General features: G+C 41.9%; 1 protein-coding gene across 16 annotated transcripts in view; it reads right to left on the reverse strand.

The window, feature by feature from the left end:
- CHN1 (chimerin 1) overlaps positions 1 to 15,471 on the reverse strand; it is a 146,363-nt gene that overhangs the window by 108,132 nt on the left and 22,760 nt on the right. For 12 of the 16 annotated variants that reach the window (XM_065561849.1, XM_065561847.1, XM_065561859.1 and 9 more), the window contains 2 exons: positions 9,843 to 9,881; positions 4,347 to 4,402 (listed from right to left, as the gene is read on the reverse strand). In XM_065561849.1, the coding sequence (XP_065417921.1) occupies positions 4,347 to 4,402; positions 9,843 to 9,881 (95 nt within the window). The remainder of the gene's footprint in view (positions 1 to 4,346; positions 4,403 to 9,842; positions 9,882 to 15,471) is intronic. The other 4 variants (XM_065561850.1, XM_065561851.1, XM_065561857.1 and 1 more) reach the window with 1 other exon arrangement.

Genomic DNA, 15,471 nt, shown 5'->3' on the forward strand with positions numbered 1-15,471 from the left:
AACAAAAGGCACGCAGGCAAGCTCTGAAGCGCGTTGCACCTCTGAACATACTGATGAATCTCATGCCCACCATGTACTCATTTCAAACTGTTAGCAGATGATGGATTAAAGATTTGACACACTAAAATGGGAAGGAAATGAAAATCTGTATCAGAATACATTTCAGGACATAAGGAAGTATTTGCAAGTTTAAAAAAACGAACAGGAGAAAAGGATAGACTTGAGTGTATGCACTGCAAATGGTGTGACCCAATTATTAAACATAAATGCTTATGGGCTAATAGTTCTAAGTGTACAACAGTAAACTCTTTTTTCAAATGAAAAGTTTTATTTGGGATTAGAGATATATTGTTTTCTTAAACTCAGAGCTGGCACGGTGTTTTGAGTTCTGCAGCAAACCCCATTGATTAATGGAATTCAGAGCATTAATCTACTGAGTACTCCCCCCTCCCCATCTTTCCAGCCACCAAAATAAACCCCGATATTCACCCAGAAAAATTATTAAGTAGTGTTTTGCACTGGTTTTGTTGTGGTGATAAATACTGATAAATTCCCCGGAAAAATTAAATAAAATAAAAACTGAAAAAGAAGGGCCCTAAAAATATCTTAAACTTTACACTCCACTGCTATCTATGTGTCACAAATTGTATCCTGCACAAATCTGCTTTGTTCAACTCTCAATTCCCACACGATTCCTAAAAACTGCAGATATGCATTTCTTATCCCATATTAAAATCAAGACCATGTTCTACTCTACAGTTTATGTTTTGGGACAAAACCATTCTAGAGTTACACTAGCTTCTTTGTCCCTCCTGTGTGAAGTTTGGTGTTATGAATATTCACAAGTGATCCTAGAAACACTCGTCTCTGTTGAGACTGACAGACTTTACAATTATAGGATTAAACCCGGAGACCTTTCTAGGTACTATATAGTAAACCTACATACCCTCTAGAGCTTGGATCACTAATTCAGGGTGAGCACTGCTCAGTTCCAGCCTATTTCTTCCTAAAATAACCATGAATTGCAATTTGCCACCTGTACAAAAATTTATAAAAATTTAAAACTAATGTGTAAACTCAATGATACTGCAGCAATACACATACATCTTGGGATGAGAAAGTTGAGGTAAATTGTAATTGAAGTGGCAGCATCTGGATGCCTGAAGATCTCCCCAGTATGAATTGGCCTGATCTTGTCTAATTTTAAAAATAATACAAGTGTGGATCTGATTAGAATTTGAATGAATGACCAGCTGGTGTTCTAGGCTTGTTCCATTACTGCAATTGAAACAGATGCTCAAAATGTTTATCTATAGTATATGACTTTATATCTTTTATGTCTTGCCTTGGCAGTCTAGTAGTATTGCTAATATTATAAAGGAGATCTTTGCATGACTCCTGCTCATGATCTCTCATTTCCCAGGACGTTAATGATTAACACAAACACCGGCCTGCACCAAATTAGCATGGACTGTGCTCCTGAGAGATCTATTAAGCTAAACAAGGCTAGAACTCCTCTGTATTATTATAGGTAACTCTCCACTGTGGGGAAAAAAAGTCCATGAAGCATACATGTTGTGCACAAAACTGCAGTCATCATTTTATTTCCTATAAGGCCACTCCATGCAGTTCTGGTTGCACTATTCCTGCATACTTTGTATTTCTCTATTTAAGAAGGAAAGCTTATCCTGAAAGCTATACATATCAATAGTAAAGTTAAGACTCTGAATTCACAAAAATTAGGACATGTATAGATCAGGTTCCCAAACTGTCAAGGTACCTGAGTGGCACCCATTACAACAGTATCCATATGTATTACAATATGGTCTTTCGTTACATCAACAGACAATGCCAGGAAATGTAAAGATACAGCTCATCAAAATAAATAAATGTAACAGTCTACGCTATTAGCCTGCCAAGAGTGCTTTATAGTCTTAAAATGTATATACACTGGATACATTTCACCCACCACTGAAACACAGGAACCTTTGGAGAGGACAGCAGCAGTTATTTCTTGACACCTAGCAACAGTTTAGGGCAGTGTAGCGGTGCAGACCCACCAGCGCGGTGCCTCCTGCTGGTCGTGCTGGGAATTAGCTCTCTCAGACCACCAGGGCACCTTTTACTAGCGGTGCCTCACTAGCCGCCCCTTCTACTTCCTCCTCCGTTTCCACCATCTGGACCCGTGTCGCTCCCGGACTGCATTGTCCTCTTCGGGACACGGCCCTCCAGCTGTGCCCCAGCCCGTTGTCTCCCCCCTTTTGGGGATAGGCAGCCCTCAGTCCTTCCACTAGCCTCAATGGCCAGTTGCAGTTTCTAGTCTAATCCCTGGCTTCAGGGGCAAACTGCAGTCTGGATTTAGACCACTCTCCTCATTGGCAAGTAGGGGTAAAGAGTGGGAGAGACCCGGGCCCATCCACTACTCTGGCTCCCGGCCCAGGGACCCTATAGCTTGCAGCCGCTTACTGCCCCTCCTGCTATTCCCACTGACTACATTCCCTGGGCCTCTTCCCCCATAGTCCTAGCACCTTCCCTTCCCTTTCTTCAGGGCCTCAGTCTGTCCATGGTCAGACTCCCCTATTGCTCCGCTACCCTGCCCAGCACTGCAATATCTCCGGTGCTCCTCAGCAGACAGTTCTTCCCCTTTGTCTTTCAGGAAGAGACTGCCTTTGCTCTGTTGAGCAGCCCTTTATATACGGGCTGCTCCAGCAAGCCTTCTCTTGATTGGTTGAGTTCTGCACAGCCTCTCCAAGGCTGCCTTAACCCTTCTCCTGCCTGTGTGGGGCAGCCACCCCACCACAGGCAGGGAGAAAAAAAGCACCATACCCAAATGAATGTGTGTAATTTTGAGTGATATCACAAAAAATCCTATTGTGCTGAATACATGGAAAGGAAAAATAGAAAGGTTGAAGTGGAAACAAAAACTGTGAATGTAATTATTTCTATGTGATTAAAATCTCAACTTCAATATTAATGTGTAAGGTTTTTGTACAGAAACAATAACAGCTTAGATGTTGTTTCCTTATTAGCAAACTCATTAACAGCACAAAACATTTTTTAAAACTAATTTTTCTTGCTGAGACATGTTCCATAAAAAATTAGTCTGTCACGCTTGATCAAGATATAGCTACATGAAAGACCGATCAACTATGGCTAACCACCTATTGCAAAAAATGCAAACCTGCCAGGTTAATCATGAAAGATCAGGGTGTTTCCATTAAAATGAAGCATTTGACTCCCATTAAATCTCTATTTTTTATCCGAGAAGTTGACAGACTATTTGGAAGAACTGCAATTGGGCATTTGAAAGAGAGTACAGAGAAATCCCTGTTTAAGTCAGTAAAGTAATCTTCTTTGTGATCTAAGCTATAAGCAATTAATGCCCCTGACAGTACCATGCTCCACAATATTTAATGCTTTGTCAACATGACAAACACATTCCAGAGATTAATTTCCTCTCTCTTGTTGCATGATAAAAATTTTGCAATAAAATTTGAACAATTCAATAACTTGCAATGGTTTAGTATGAGCAGTGTTTTGTAATATAATTTAATGAGTCAAATCCAACATTTCAGCATTCTTAAAATTGACACTGATGTTTCCCAAGTTCCTAGAGGTAGTGATGGGATAGAGTTATGCATAAAAACTTACTGACATGGATGTTCAATATCAATTAAAACACAATAATATTTTAATCTACAATTTCAAAACAGTTATGAAAGAGTGCTAGTCTTGTCAAATAGCATTAAAGGGACAGTATCACTTTAGGTCCTGATCCTACATTCCGAGCCATATGAGCTGACCCTCTGCACACATGGGTATTCCATATGCTTCAATAGGATTCCACAACTGAAGCATCAGGTCCACACTTTCTGTCTGTAATGTTTCAGGTGACTATAACCGAAAGATTGGGATGGGAGGAGGAATTCACTGTTCTTTCATTGTATTTATTGTGTGCATTTAATAATGAAGGGACAGTCTTGGTATTGCCCTGTACAGTCAGTTTCCCCTGTTTGTGTGGGTCTTTCACACAAAAGAGAGGACCGAGAAATGTTTTCTAAAAATAAAAAAAAGTGTAACTGTAAAAAAAAAAAAAAAATTGCTAAAGTTACCAGGTGATTGCAGGGGGAAGATGTAGTACCTGAAAGTCTTTTTAACTCTTATTTTAAATTAACCAGATTTCCAGTTGATGGTGCCCCTTTAACATCAGAAAAAGCAATGTATTCAAGTTGCCCTCTCCATAATACTTCAATGTCTCCCATGTCGCAGTTGTTGAATGTACAGTGTGTGGATGGATCTGGAGTTTGTGGACAATGTAAAAAGCTTTGGATCATCATGATACCCACCTCAAAAGTGCAGGTAATCCTTCTAGGATGGGGAGCTTCCTGTTGCAACTGATACACTGAGAGAAGGCAGAAGTTAAATACATTTCAGTTTTCTGCTTAACACAGAATTGTTTTTGTTAAATTAGGCATTTGAAAACATTAAATTTTGATTTAAAAAAAATACTTGCTGCAAGATTTTGTGCAGAGGGATACATAGGCCAAGATATTATAATTGATTCACAACTAATCAGAAACCACTCACTATTAGAATTCATTTATCTAATTAATTACTGTGTGATAACTGGGCAAGGTGGGGAAAAAACTAGACTCAGGCAGAAAAGAACAGAAGTTATGATCAATGCAAACTTCATTTTACAATAAATCAAAAACATGTTGGTTCTACAACTCCGTTCTTCAGCAAGAGGATTCAGTTAGTGCTGTAAGGCACTGCTCACCTTCAACTCCCACTGATTTCACTTGGGACTGAAGCTATTCAGGACCTTGCAGAAGAAACTCAGAGCATTGTAGAATCAGGCCCTATGTCTTTATGATTGTTCACTAACCTTTCTGAGCAAACAAAATGTCATTTATGGCTGTGAACCTATGGTCATTCAGTGGGCAGTTTCCCATAGTTAAGGCCTAAAATGTAACCTATTTTAAAATGGGTAAACATACCAAAATATCTATTTTTGTTCTTTTAAAAATTGAGCCTCACTGAGACCAAGGCATTTTTAAAAGTAAGTTGTAAATTTATGATAGTAACATGCTACTTTTCTATAAAGGAGGGACATTCAGCTCCTCTTGATTTGGCAAATCACCTTAAAAAATGAGGCTGTCGATACTTATTTTATCTTTACAAAAATTTGGATCTGATTAGATTTCTTTCTGAAATAGACACAGAGATGTAATCCCTTAAAATTAAATTATCTTTCAAACAATATTACTAGCAAACAACTCTGATAACATGTGCTGTCACTTCTTTCATGTAATAAGAACATAAATTAGTTCATCCAATGAGATTTTATTTCATTATGTTTGGCATTTGACCATAACTATTTTTTTGACACTCATACTTCATTAAGATGCTAAGAATATAAGCATCACAATGGAGAAAATGGCTCAGTGTTAGATGACAAGTAAATATTCACACTAGAGATCCTTGTTCCAAATGGGGGTGGGGGAAGCAACATTTTTATCTTCATTTCATTTAAAACCTATTTCACCATTTTTAAAAATTGTTTTGCATAGATATGAAAAGGGTGATTTTGAAAGTGATGAAAAATAGCAAAATAATGTAAACTTTGCAACTTTTCATTGGAAGTACAGCATGAACATTTATTTTCCTCAGTTTCTATAAAACTATAAAAATAATATTTTATGCCACAAATGAAGAAATTATTCCCTGATCCAAATCTGATACTTGTGGAGAACTAGCTCAGGTTTTATAAGAAAAAATTGAGAGAAAATGGATAATTTTAGATCTAAAAATGTGATGATGGAAGTGACACGCTTTGTAGAGTACTAAAAAAATTTCAGGCTAATCATTTCTTGCCTCACATCAACATTAGAAAGATTTTCTGAAGATGATCTCCTCAAAGACTGGGCCTTTTATTCTTTGCAGGTCAGGAACACATTGTGTGGTCTGTCAAGTTATAAAATGTGCTCTCTATCCTTTTCCTATAACTGCTGCATGAGAACCAAGCTATCAGCTGCTGTTTCCTTGCCGCTACTATTGCTAGTGAACTCGAATAAGACATTCCTATTCATTCATCACGAGAGACAGCAACACAGGCAAATAATATGACTGTGTGCACTTACTTCTAATTATGGAAAATTATGAAAAACATAAGTTACATCTACAAATGATGTGTGTTGCTTTAAGTACTGGGCTAGCTACCAGTGAGGCTTTGGCATTGTAAAGGTTGGACACCTCATTATAGATCATGGTGTAACATAAAATGAATGAAAAGGCAGAGTTCACTGAGTTCACAGAAGGTACAGTATTGTGATTTATTATTAATATTTGCAACTGAAAGCAAAACATACAGAACTTGGTGACAAACACTAGATGAACGGCTGTTATGATTAATGATGCTTAATATTAAAGCTACAATGTGCTCCAATTTTATTCTTTAACCATCATCTACAAGGCAAAAGCCTGCTTCAAGTCACTTCATGTGTAAGTGCCTTTATTTTAAGTGACTGGCTTGACATATGGCAAGCCATTGATGTAATAAGTTATGATTCAAAGCCACACAGAGATTGCTTCTATGTTCAGATGCAGACTGAGGTTCCAACCACCGCAATTATGTGACAGCAGTTGAATGGGTTGGAGATTGTTACTCACATTCAGTTCCTTCAAATTCAACCATCTAAAGAGAAGACCAAAGACAGCTGGGGGGAAATCTTTAGCATTTCCCCCCATCCTTGCTGCTTATTTTTCATTCATTTCAATTAATTTAAAATAAGTTTTAAAAGGTTCTGGAGTTGCTAAAATTTTAAGGCCTATGCAGTGTTGCCAACTCTCTTGAATGTATCTTGAGTCTCACAGTATTAGGTGTTTTAGTTAAAGGCCCAGTGCCTGGAAATTAGAGATTATATAAGAATCTCAGCTTTGGGGATTTTTTAAAAAAATTTAAGTTTCTAGTCTTCATGGCGGCAGAGAAAAGCTTGAAACTATTACTTGAATTCATCTTAAATGCTCAGAAACCAGATGGCAAATAAAAAAAACCCCAACACTAATGTTTTGGGTTTTTTGAAGCATGACTCATGATTTTTGAATGTTTAGGGTTGGCAATGCTGTCTACAAAGTGCCTGTTGGAACAGAAACATCCAATCTCTGCAGGACTCATGGAAACTGAAAGTGAATGTTTCAGAAGAGATGGAAGTTCTGTGCATTTAGACCTAGAATATATTAGGGTTACCATACGTCCGTTTTTTCCCCGGACATGTCCTGCTTTTCGGCAATCAAACCCCCGTCCGGGGGGAATTGCCGAAAAGCCAAACATGTCCGGGAAAATGCCAGCCGGGCACTTCCCTTCCTGCGGCTGCTCTGCTCCGCTCCTTCCCTCTCAGACTTTAAGAGCCGAGCTGCCCGAGCCAGTGCTACCGGCTTCGGGCAGCCCCCCCTGCCTCCAGACCCCGAGCCGCCGGCCAGGCACTTCCCTTCCCGGGCTCCAGCTGAGCTGCTCCGCTCCTCCCCTCTCAGACTTTAAGAGCCGAGCTGCCTGAGCCAGCGCTACCGGCTTCGGGCAGCCTCCTCTGCCTCCGGACCCCGAGCCGCCGGAGCCGGGGAGGAGAAGTGCCTGGCTGGCGGCTCGGGGTCCGGAGGCAGGGTGGGCTGCCCGAAGCCAGTGGCGCTGGCTCGGGCAGCTCGGCTCTTAAAGTCTGAGAGGGGAGAAGCGGAGCAGCTCAGCTAGAGCCCGGGAAGGGAAGTGCCTGGCCTGTGGCTCGGGGTCCGGAGGCAGGTGGGGGCTGCCCGAAGCCGGTAGCGCTCGGGCAGCTCGGCTCTGTTTAAGAGCCGGGCTGCCCGAGCGCTACGGGCTTTGGGCAGCCCCCGTGCCTCCGGACCCTGCGCCGCCGGAGCCCGGGAGGGGAAGTGCCCGGCTGGGGGGGCAGGGTCCGGAGGCATAGGGGCTGCCCAAAGCCCGAGCGCTACCAGCTTCACGGTTTGCTGGGCAGCCTCCAGACCCTGCGCCCCCGGCTGGGCGCTTCCCCTCCCGGGCTCCAGCTGCGCTGGGGAAGCGCCGGCCGGGGGCGCAGGGTCTGGGGGCTGCCCGGCAAACCGTGAAGCCGGTAGCGCTGGGTCAGCCCTTTCCCCGTGGCTGGGAGTGGGAGGGAGGAGGGGGCGGAGTTAGGGCGGGGAAGGGGCGGAGTTGGGGCGGGGCTAGGGGGTGGGGAAATGGGCGGGGCCAGGGCCCGTGGAGGGTCCTCTTTTTTTATTTATTAGATACGGTAACCCTAGAATATATACTGTAGAGCAGCGGTTCTCAAACTATTGTACTGGTGACCCCTTTCACATAGCAAGCCTCTGAGTGTGACCCCCCCTTATAAATTAAAAACACTTGTTTATATATTTAACACCATTATAAATGTTGGAGGCAAACCAGGGTTTGGGGTGGAGGCTGACAGCTCATGCCCCCCCATGTAATAACCCTCTGAGGGGTTCCGAACCCCAGTTTGAGAACCCCTGCTGTAGAAAATAATCCTGCATTAGTAAAGGCATGAACTAAATGATTTAAAAGGTCTTTTTTTCTTCTTATTTCTATTATATATTTTCAGTTTAGAAGAATTATTTTAATCCATTCTCTATAAACTTTAGTAACATCTTACACTTCAAAAATATGCTTATACATTTTTTTGTCAAAGGTTAAACACAAACTTAAAACCTTGAACTCAGTAGAATAGATTCCATGATGTGCTGTCATGATCCAGCGTCCAAAAAAATGGATTTATTTCAAAATAAGTCCCAACTTACACAGGTGAATTCTTTCATTATGTTAAGTGCTGCTTTCATGTGTCTTTGGCAGTGCTGTTGCTAGCCCATTCGGGGCCCGAAGCAGGAATATTTTTGGGAGGGCCCTACACATACAACACATACTAATAATTAATAGGGGGCTCCTTGAGCTGCTTGGGGCCCTAAGCTTATGCCTAGCGCTGGCTCTAGTCCAGGGGTTGGCAACCTTTCAGAAGTGGTGTGCTTCATTTATTCACTCTAATTTAAGGTTTCGTGTGCCAGTAATATATTTTAACATTTTTAGAAAGTCTCTTTCTAGAAGTCAGGAATGAGAGGATGGGTCGGATGGGGTGGTGGGGAGTAGTCAGGGTTGGGGGTTCCGGGGGCTATCAGGGGATATGGAACGGGGAGGTTGGATGGTGCAGGAGTCCCAGGGGGCCATCAGGGGGCGAGAAGCAGGAGGAGTCGGATAGGGAGCGGGGGCCGGGCCCTGCCAGGCTGTTTGGGGGGGCACAGCCTCCCCTAACCGGCCCTCCATACAATTTCGGAAACCTGATGCAGCCCTCAGGCCAAAAAGTTTGCCTGCCCCTGTCTCAGAAGGACATCTAGCCTCAAAAATATGTCAGAAAACGTAGAGTTAGAGGCATTTTAAAAGTAGTTGTGTGGCCAAATACACACACACACACACACACACACAGAAAATCTGCTGTTAAATAAAGGCTGATTCTTTCTCCCGTGCAAGAATCCGGGTCACTAACGCCCTTAGGCACTATGCCAGCAGGCCATACCTGTGCAAGTAGTCTCATTGACATTAATGGGAACACTCATGTGAGCAAGGTTTACAGAATCCAACCCCAGGGACTGTACAGATGCACTTGGCCTTTGGCATCAAGGAGTGCAAGTGTCTCCAAATGACAACATTTCCTGCTATTCTTCATATTAATGCACAACGTTTCTTGAGCTCATATCTCGATAAAAATGGTATTTCAATTGTTTTAAAAGCACTAGAAATGAAAGTTTTTTGTTACAATATTTTTAAAAAAATCTGTTTTAATACTTACAGTAAGATTTCCAAACAGGTGGTCGGTATTCATCAGTATCTGAAAGAATAATGACACTTATCTAAATACACTATTAAAAACAAGGTAAACACATTCCGGCAGAAGCGTTGTTAAATTCAGCAAGATAACTGTACAAAAATCTATGCTACTATTATTGGCATTTTAAAAGCTACAAAACGGGAGGTGTAAAAATGAACGCTCGAGCTAAGAGTTTTCTCTTCTTTACTTAGACATTTGTAAAGGTATTTTTCAAAACAAGGTGGAAGAAGAGCAATAGAATACCACTTGGCAAGATGGCCAATCTACACAGAACCCTAATGCTACTATAAATAGACGTGCAAAATTGGGAAGAAAAAGCATAATGCTTTCTTTAAATATGCTTTTTTAAAAAAGTTTGTATTAGAAAATGTTTCCTTAAAGATATTTAACTTAAGGTCAGATCAATCAACTTTCATTCCACCTATTAACAACCTAGTCCTTCTCTAAAGTGTTTTGGGATTGGGTGTATCCCTTTTGTGAGCTCTAGTGGAGTTCACTGTATTCTGTGTTTGTTTTAGAAGATGGTGTCACAAGAGGGCTCACAAACTATGTAAAGGGATACTACATTCTTCCACTGAAATCAGAGGCCAAACTCCTATAGACTTCAATGCTAGTAGGATCAGGCCCTACATTTGTGAAAGCAAGAGAACTGGAAGGTATCAATCTGTATAAGAAGCAATATTGTAACTTTATTCCACTGAGCTCTCTTCTTTTTCAAATCTTCTAATTACATTGATCCCAGCTAATCCTTGATTTGCAATCTGATACACTTCACAGCATATAAATAATACTGAAGAAGTTGCAAAAAACTTGCATTCCTTTTATATTGAGTACAAGCTTCACATAGTAAAAATTATCAGATGCCGTAAGAATACCACGAGTATCTCTCCAAATGGAAATCTTGCAAACCTCAAACTTTAATTCTTGTCATATACTTTGGAGTTTGTCATAAAAATAAATTGGTTTTCTAGGTTCTGTTTGTCTTGTAACTTGCTGACAATTTACCAGATGTTTTAAATTACAATGTTCTGTGACAAAAATAGGGCTCGATTCTGGCCCTCATTGCAGCTGCTGTGTGTCAGTTCACTGGTTCCTCTACTCCTATCAGGTAGCCCCTAACTTTGGTTTTGATCCCATGAGCTACTGATCCTACAAGATGATGAGCTACCTCACCTCCCATTGCAGTTGATGGGAGTCAGTGGCACTCTGCATGTTGTAGGATCTATGAAACACAATCACACTTGAGAATAGATGACAGTGTCTTCTGCTACACCACAACTTTTGGTAGGCAAATATCTGCTGGCACTGATGCTGTCTGATGCATCACATATACCCCCTTGACTTCTGACTATCATCTTGAAGACACTAACAGAAGATGTTTGTCTAAAAGATGTGCACTAGCTCAAACAGAAGTTAATTCAGGGAAGTCCTATGGCCTGTGTTATTCAGGTCAGACAAAATAACCACAATGGTTCATTCTGGTCTTATGATCTATCTATCTGACTACGTTCGAGACCTCTTCTTTGAGTCTTGGAGTGACAGACATCTTTACTCAGGCATCATCGATCCACCTTCCAGGGATTCTATTATCAAACCTGAGGTTGAGAAAATCTTTGGCTTGCATTCCCTTAGAGCAGGGGTGGGCAAACTACGGCCCACGGGCCGCATCTGGCCCGTGAGCCGGTTTAAGCCGGCCCGCAAGGCATACCACGCAGCTGGGCCCCACTCCAGCCAGGGCGCTGGGTCAGGGGCTGCACCTGCGACTCAGCCCCGCTCCGGCTGGGGCGCTGGGTCGGGGGCTGCACCATGCAACTCAGCCCCGCTCCGGCCGGGGCACTGGGTCGGGGACTGCACCACATGGCTGGGCCCCGCTCCAGGGCTTTGGCTGGGGCGCAGGGCCACACCACTTGGCTCCCAGAAGCCGCGGCATGGCCCTGCTCCGGCTCCTACGCACTCCAATGGGAGCTGCAGGGGCGGTGCCTGCGGATGGGGCAGCGTGCAGAGCGCCTGGCCGTGTCTCCGTGTAGGAGCCGGAGAAGGAACATGCCACTTGAGGTAAGCGCCGCTCACAGCCTGCACCCCTGAGCCTCTCCCCATGCCCCAACCCCTTGCCCCAGCCCTGATCCCCCTCCTGCTCTCCAAACCCCTCGATCCCAGCCCGGAGCACCCTCCTGCACCCCAAACCTCTCATTCCCAGCCCCACCCCAGAGCCTGCACCCCCTCCCATCACCCAACCCCAATTTTGTGAGCATTCATAGCCCGCCATACAATTATTATTCCCCAATGTGGCCCTCGGGCCAAAAAGTTTGCCCACCCCTGCCTTAGGGTAAGGAACTTACTTCCTGTGGATATTTACCTTAACCCACCACCTCCCCATTCAGAAACATTTGTAAACACTTCTAATTCAGGAATGTTTTCTATTTTAATTGCTATCACCTATGGATGGTAACTCCTCCACCTTGCATTTTCCACCATATTTGTATAGCTGTCATTTTGTCTGGCTTTTTATTATCTATTTTGTATGACATTTTAACTACTATATAGGATTATCATATATTATTTGCTTATAGAGTGCCTCAAGTGCCTTGGTATTAGGACCTTTTATAAATATTATATTGTTATTAATAAGTGAGCATCTGGGTGAGATAAATGGATTCCCAAAATCCCATTTCTAAATCCCCAAGAGATCATGCAGACATGCTACCATCTCATGGTTGCCTGCCAAGTGTCTCACAACAGCACAGAGGTTTTTAGCTGTCCACCCTATGCTGTGTCATTGAAAGACCATCATCAGTAGACACATTAAGGAATATCCGTTCCTAATTTTTATTTTATTTCAAGTTAAAGCCATGTTAGGAAGTGCATGGTAGGAGCACTGGAACCTGATCCCTCAGCACTGTACTGTATGTCATATGAAAAATGGCAAAACCTGTGTCTAAAAATAATGGGCCCTTATTCCTAGAAGAATATGACTACACTATTAGCTGGCTTTTGGTCTACTGTTGCTACTTTATAAACATTTGCATCCATTTGATTTACAAATAAATGACAGGTAAAGGACATCATCCCCAAATTTTGTACAATGTGAGCTGACTATTACGAAAATACAAATATCTTGGCAGTTTTAACCATTTTTGAAGGAACTACAGCTATGTAATCATTACAACTAAGGGCATTATATTTGCAAAACTGAGAAGCAACAATATTTCTGCCTAAACAAAAAAATCTCGTTAAAGTCAAACAAGAACAGAGGTAACTTTCACATAACAATTTATAAAATTCAGAAACTGGAAGGAATGATTTATGTTCTGCAGCTGTGCACAAGTATTTTGTTTAGAAATCTGTCAGCATACTTTACTACCTTAACGCTGTTAGAGTTCCCAGAGAACATTCCACATTCGGGAATGAAAAACAAAAGGTCATTTCTATTGTAATTTTTTAAAATGTTCTCTGATATAAAATATGTAGCAGCAAGCACAGGATAATGACAATAATGAAGGAGAGGTTTTATAGTGTACACTTGTGTCTGTAACAGAGCACTGTTGCTGTTAGCAATTGATAAACATTACTCTGCTACCCACTGATAAAAAAAGTCTAAACACCACATGGAACTATTAAAATCTGTTTTAAAAAATTATGAATGTGGACCAAATTTTCAAAAATGAACTGTATTTTTGGGTGCACACTTTGTGAAGAGGCCTGATTTCCAGAGGGTAGGTGCTTTTTCTTTAAGGTGTCCAGTTGGGCATCCAAAAATTAAGATACCCAGATCACTGGTCTGTTTCTTTAAGTCACAATTCAGAGATAGAGAGATACAATGTGCTGCAAAACTGAACCAAAATATAAAGTTCCCACCAACAAAACAGTGTTTTTTAATTAATGATGTAAACTCTACTCTGTCAATCTCTCTCAGGTTTTTCTATAGCGCCTATCAGTGCAATACCTGAGCTCTGCTCTAAAGTTCTCATAATAAGATCAAACCATTTTCTGCAAGTTGTGCATCATGTTTTTCCTCTACAGTATTTTTTAGTTAATTTATATTTAATTAATCTGAATATTGAACCTGGTGCTGCAAACCCTTACTACTGGGTGTACTCCTACAGATGACAATTTGAGTACTCAAGTGCTACACTCATTAGTAAGAGTTTTTAGGATCATGCTCATAGCACATTTTAGTAAATTTGCCACTTCAACCAGAGCTAGGATAATTTTACAGGCACAGAATTTAGATACTGTTACATAGAAGCAAGAAGTCTTGTTTGTAAAATAGCAATGCATCAGAAAAAAAACTGATAAATTTCCCTCCCCCAAGCAATTTTTGAAGTCTACAAAAATCTTGCGCTGATAAGGAAGGAAGAAAAAGAAAAGGGGATGTATAGAGGAGAGGCTATTGAAATACAATACTGGGATTTCTGAAAGCATCCTAGCCTAAAGCAGGGGTTCACACAACAAAATTTTTGGTGGCCTCAGAGTGCGGCCACCAACTCTTGCTGGTGGCCGCGCTGACACTTTTTCCTAAAATACTTAATTAACTTTAAGAAAATCAAAATAGATATGCATAAACACATATCCAAATTGTTATAATTTATTTGGATAGGGTTTTTTTCAAATTAAGTAATAAAAAAAATTTAGGACAGTTCAGTAAGAAACAGCTGTTTTTTCAAAACTTGCACTAACTTCTTAGCTCCTAAAGATCCCTGTCACACATATTAATAAGGTTAAATGAAGAGAACATCATTTTACATTGATATAGCACTTTTCATCCCACTGAGACCCAAAGACATTTATAAAGTAAGGGGGAAATAGTGCAGGATATTTCCACATATTAAAAGCATGGACAGCATGAGGAGGCCACTGTCCACAGTTCTCGTATCCTGTAGTGGATTCCTGCTAAGTTGGACCAAGAGCAGAATCAGATCTGTCCCTGAGAGCAGTGTTTTGGCGCAGACCAGCAGAAGTGTATGTGCCATGAGAGACAGGAGTGGTCCTGGCTCCACACACTAGTTCAAAAGTGAGTGCTATTTCTACCCACAACTCAAGTCAGAACTGGAGGAACATAGGGCCCTGAACAGCAGCAGCAGAGGCCCCACCCAGTCCCACACATCATGAAATCACAACAGTGTGACGGACCATACCTTAGCCTTCTCAATGGCAGGGGCAAAGCCACCAGCATTTGCCTACTCATCTCCCTTTGCTGGGCAAGGAAACTTTGGGCCCTCCAGACAATTCCCAATCCTTCCTTAGCGCTCACCTGTTTCCTCACAAACAGCACTCTGACCTCTGCTTCTCCAGCTTCTGGCTTTCTTCTGAGCTCAACAGTTTCACTCTCACAGCAGAGGCCCACCCTCACCCCATGCTAACTGCTGGTTCTGCTCCGCATTTTAGCACATCCCAGCTCCACTGCAATCTGCCTACCCCCATACCCAACATGTTCAGCATGTAAATCCCACCTTCTCATCTCTCCTCAACCATACCTCATTACCTAGCTGAACTCATTCTCAAGTCTCTCAGAAGTCCAGCTGTCCTCTTTTTCCTCTTTGACTTGGACATATGGGTGTAAGATTTGCCAATCTATGGTAGGCTGCCCACT

Source organism: Chrysemys picta, chromosome 11, assembly GCF_011386835.1.
Source record: "Chrysemys picta bellii isolate R12L10 chromosome 11, ASM1138683v2, whole genome shotgun sequence".
NCBI classification, from domain to species: Eukaryota; Metazoa; Chordata; order Testudines; family Emydidae; genus Chrysemys; species Chrysemys picta.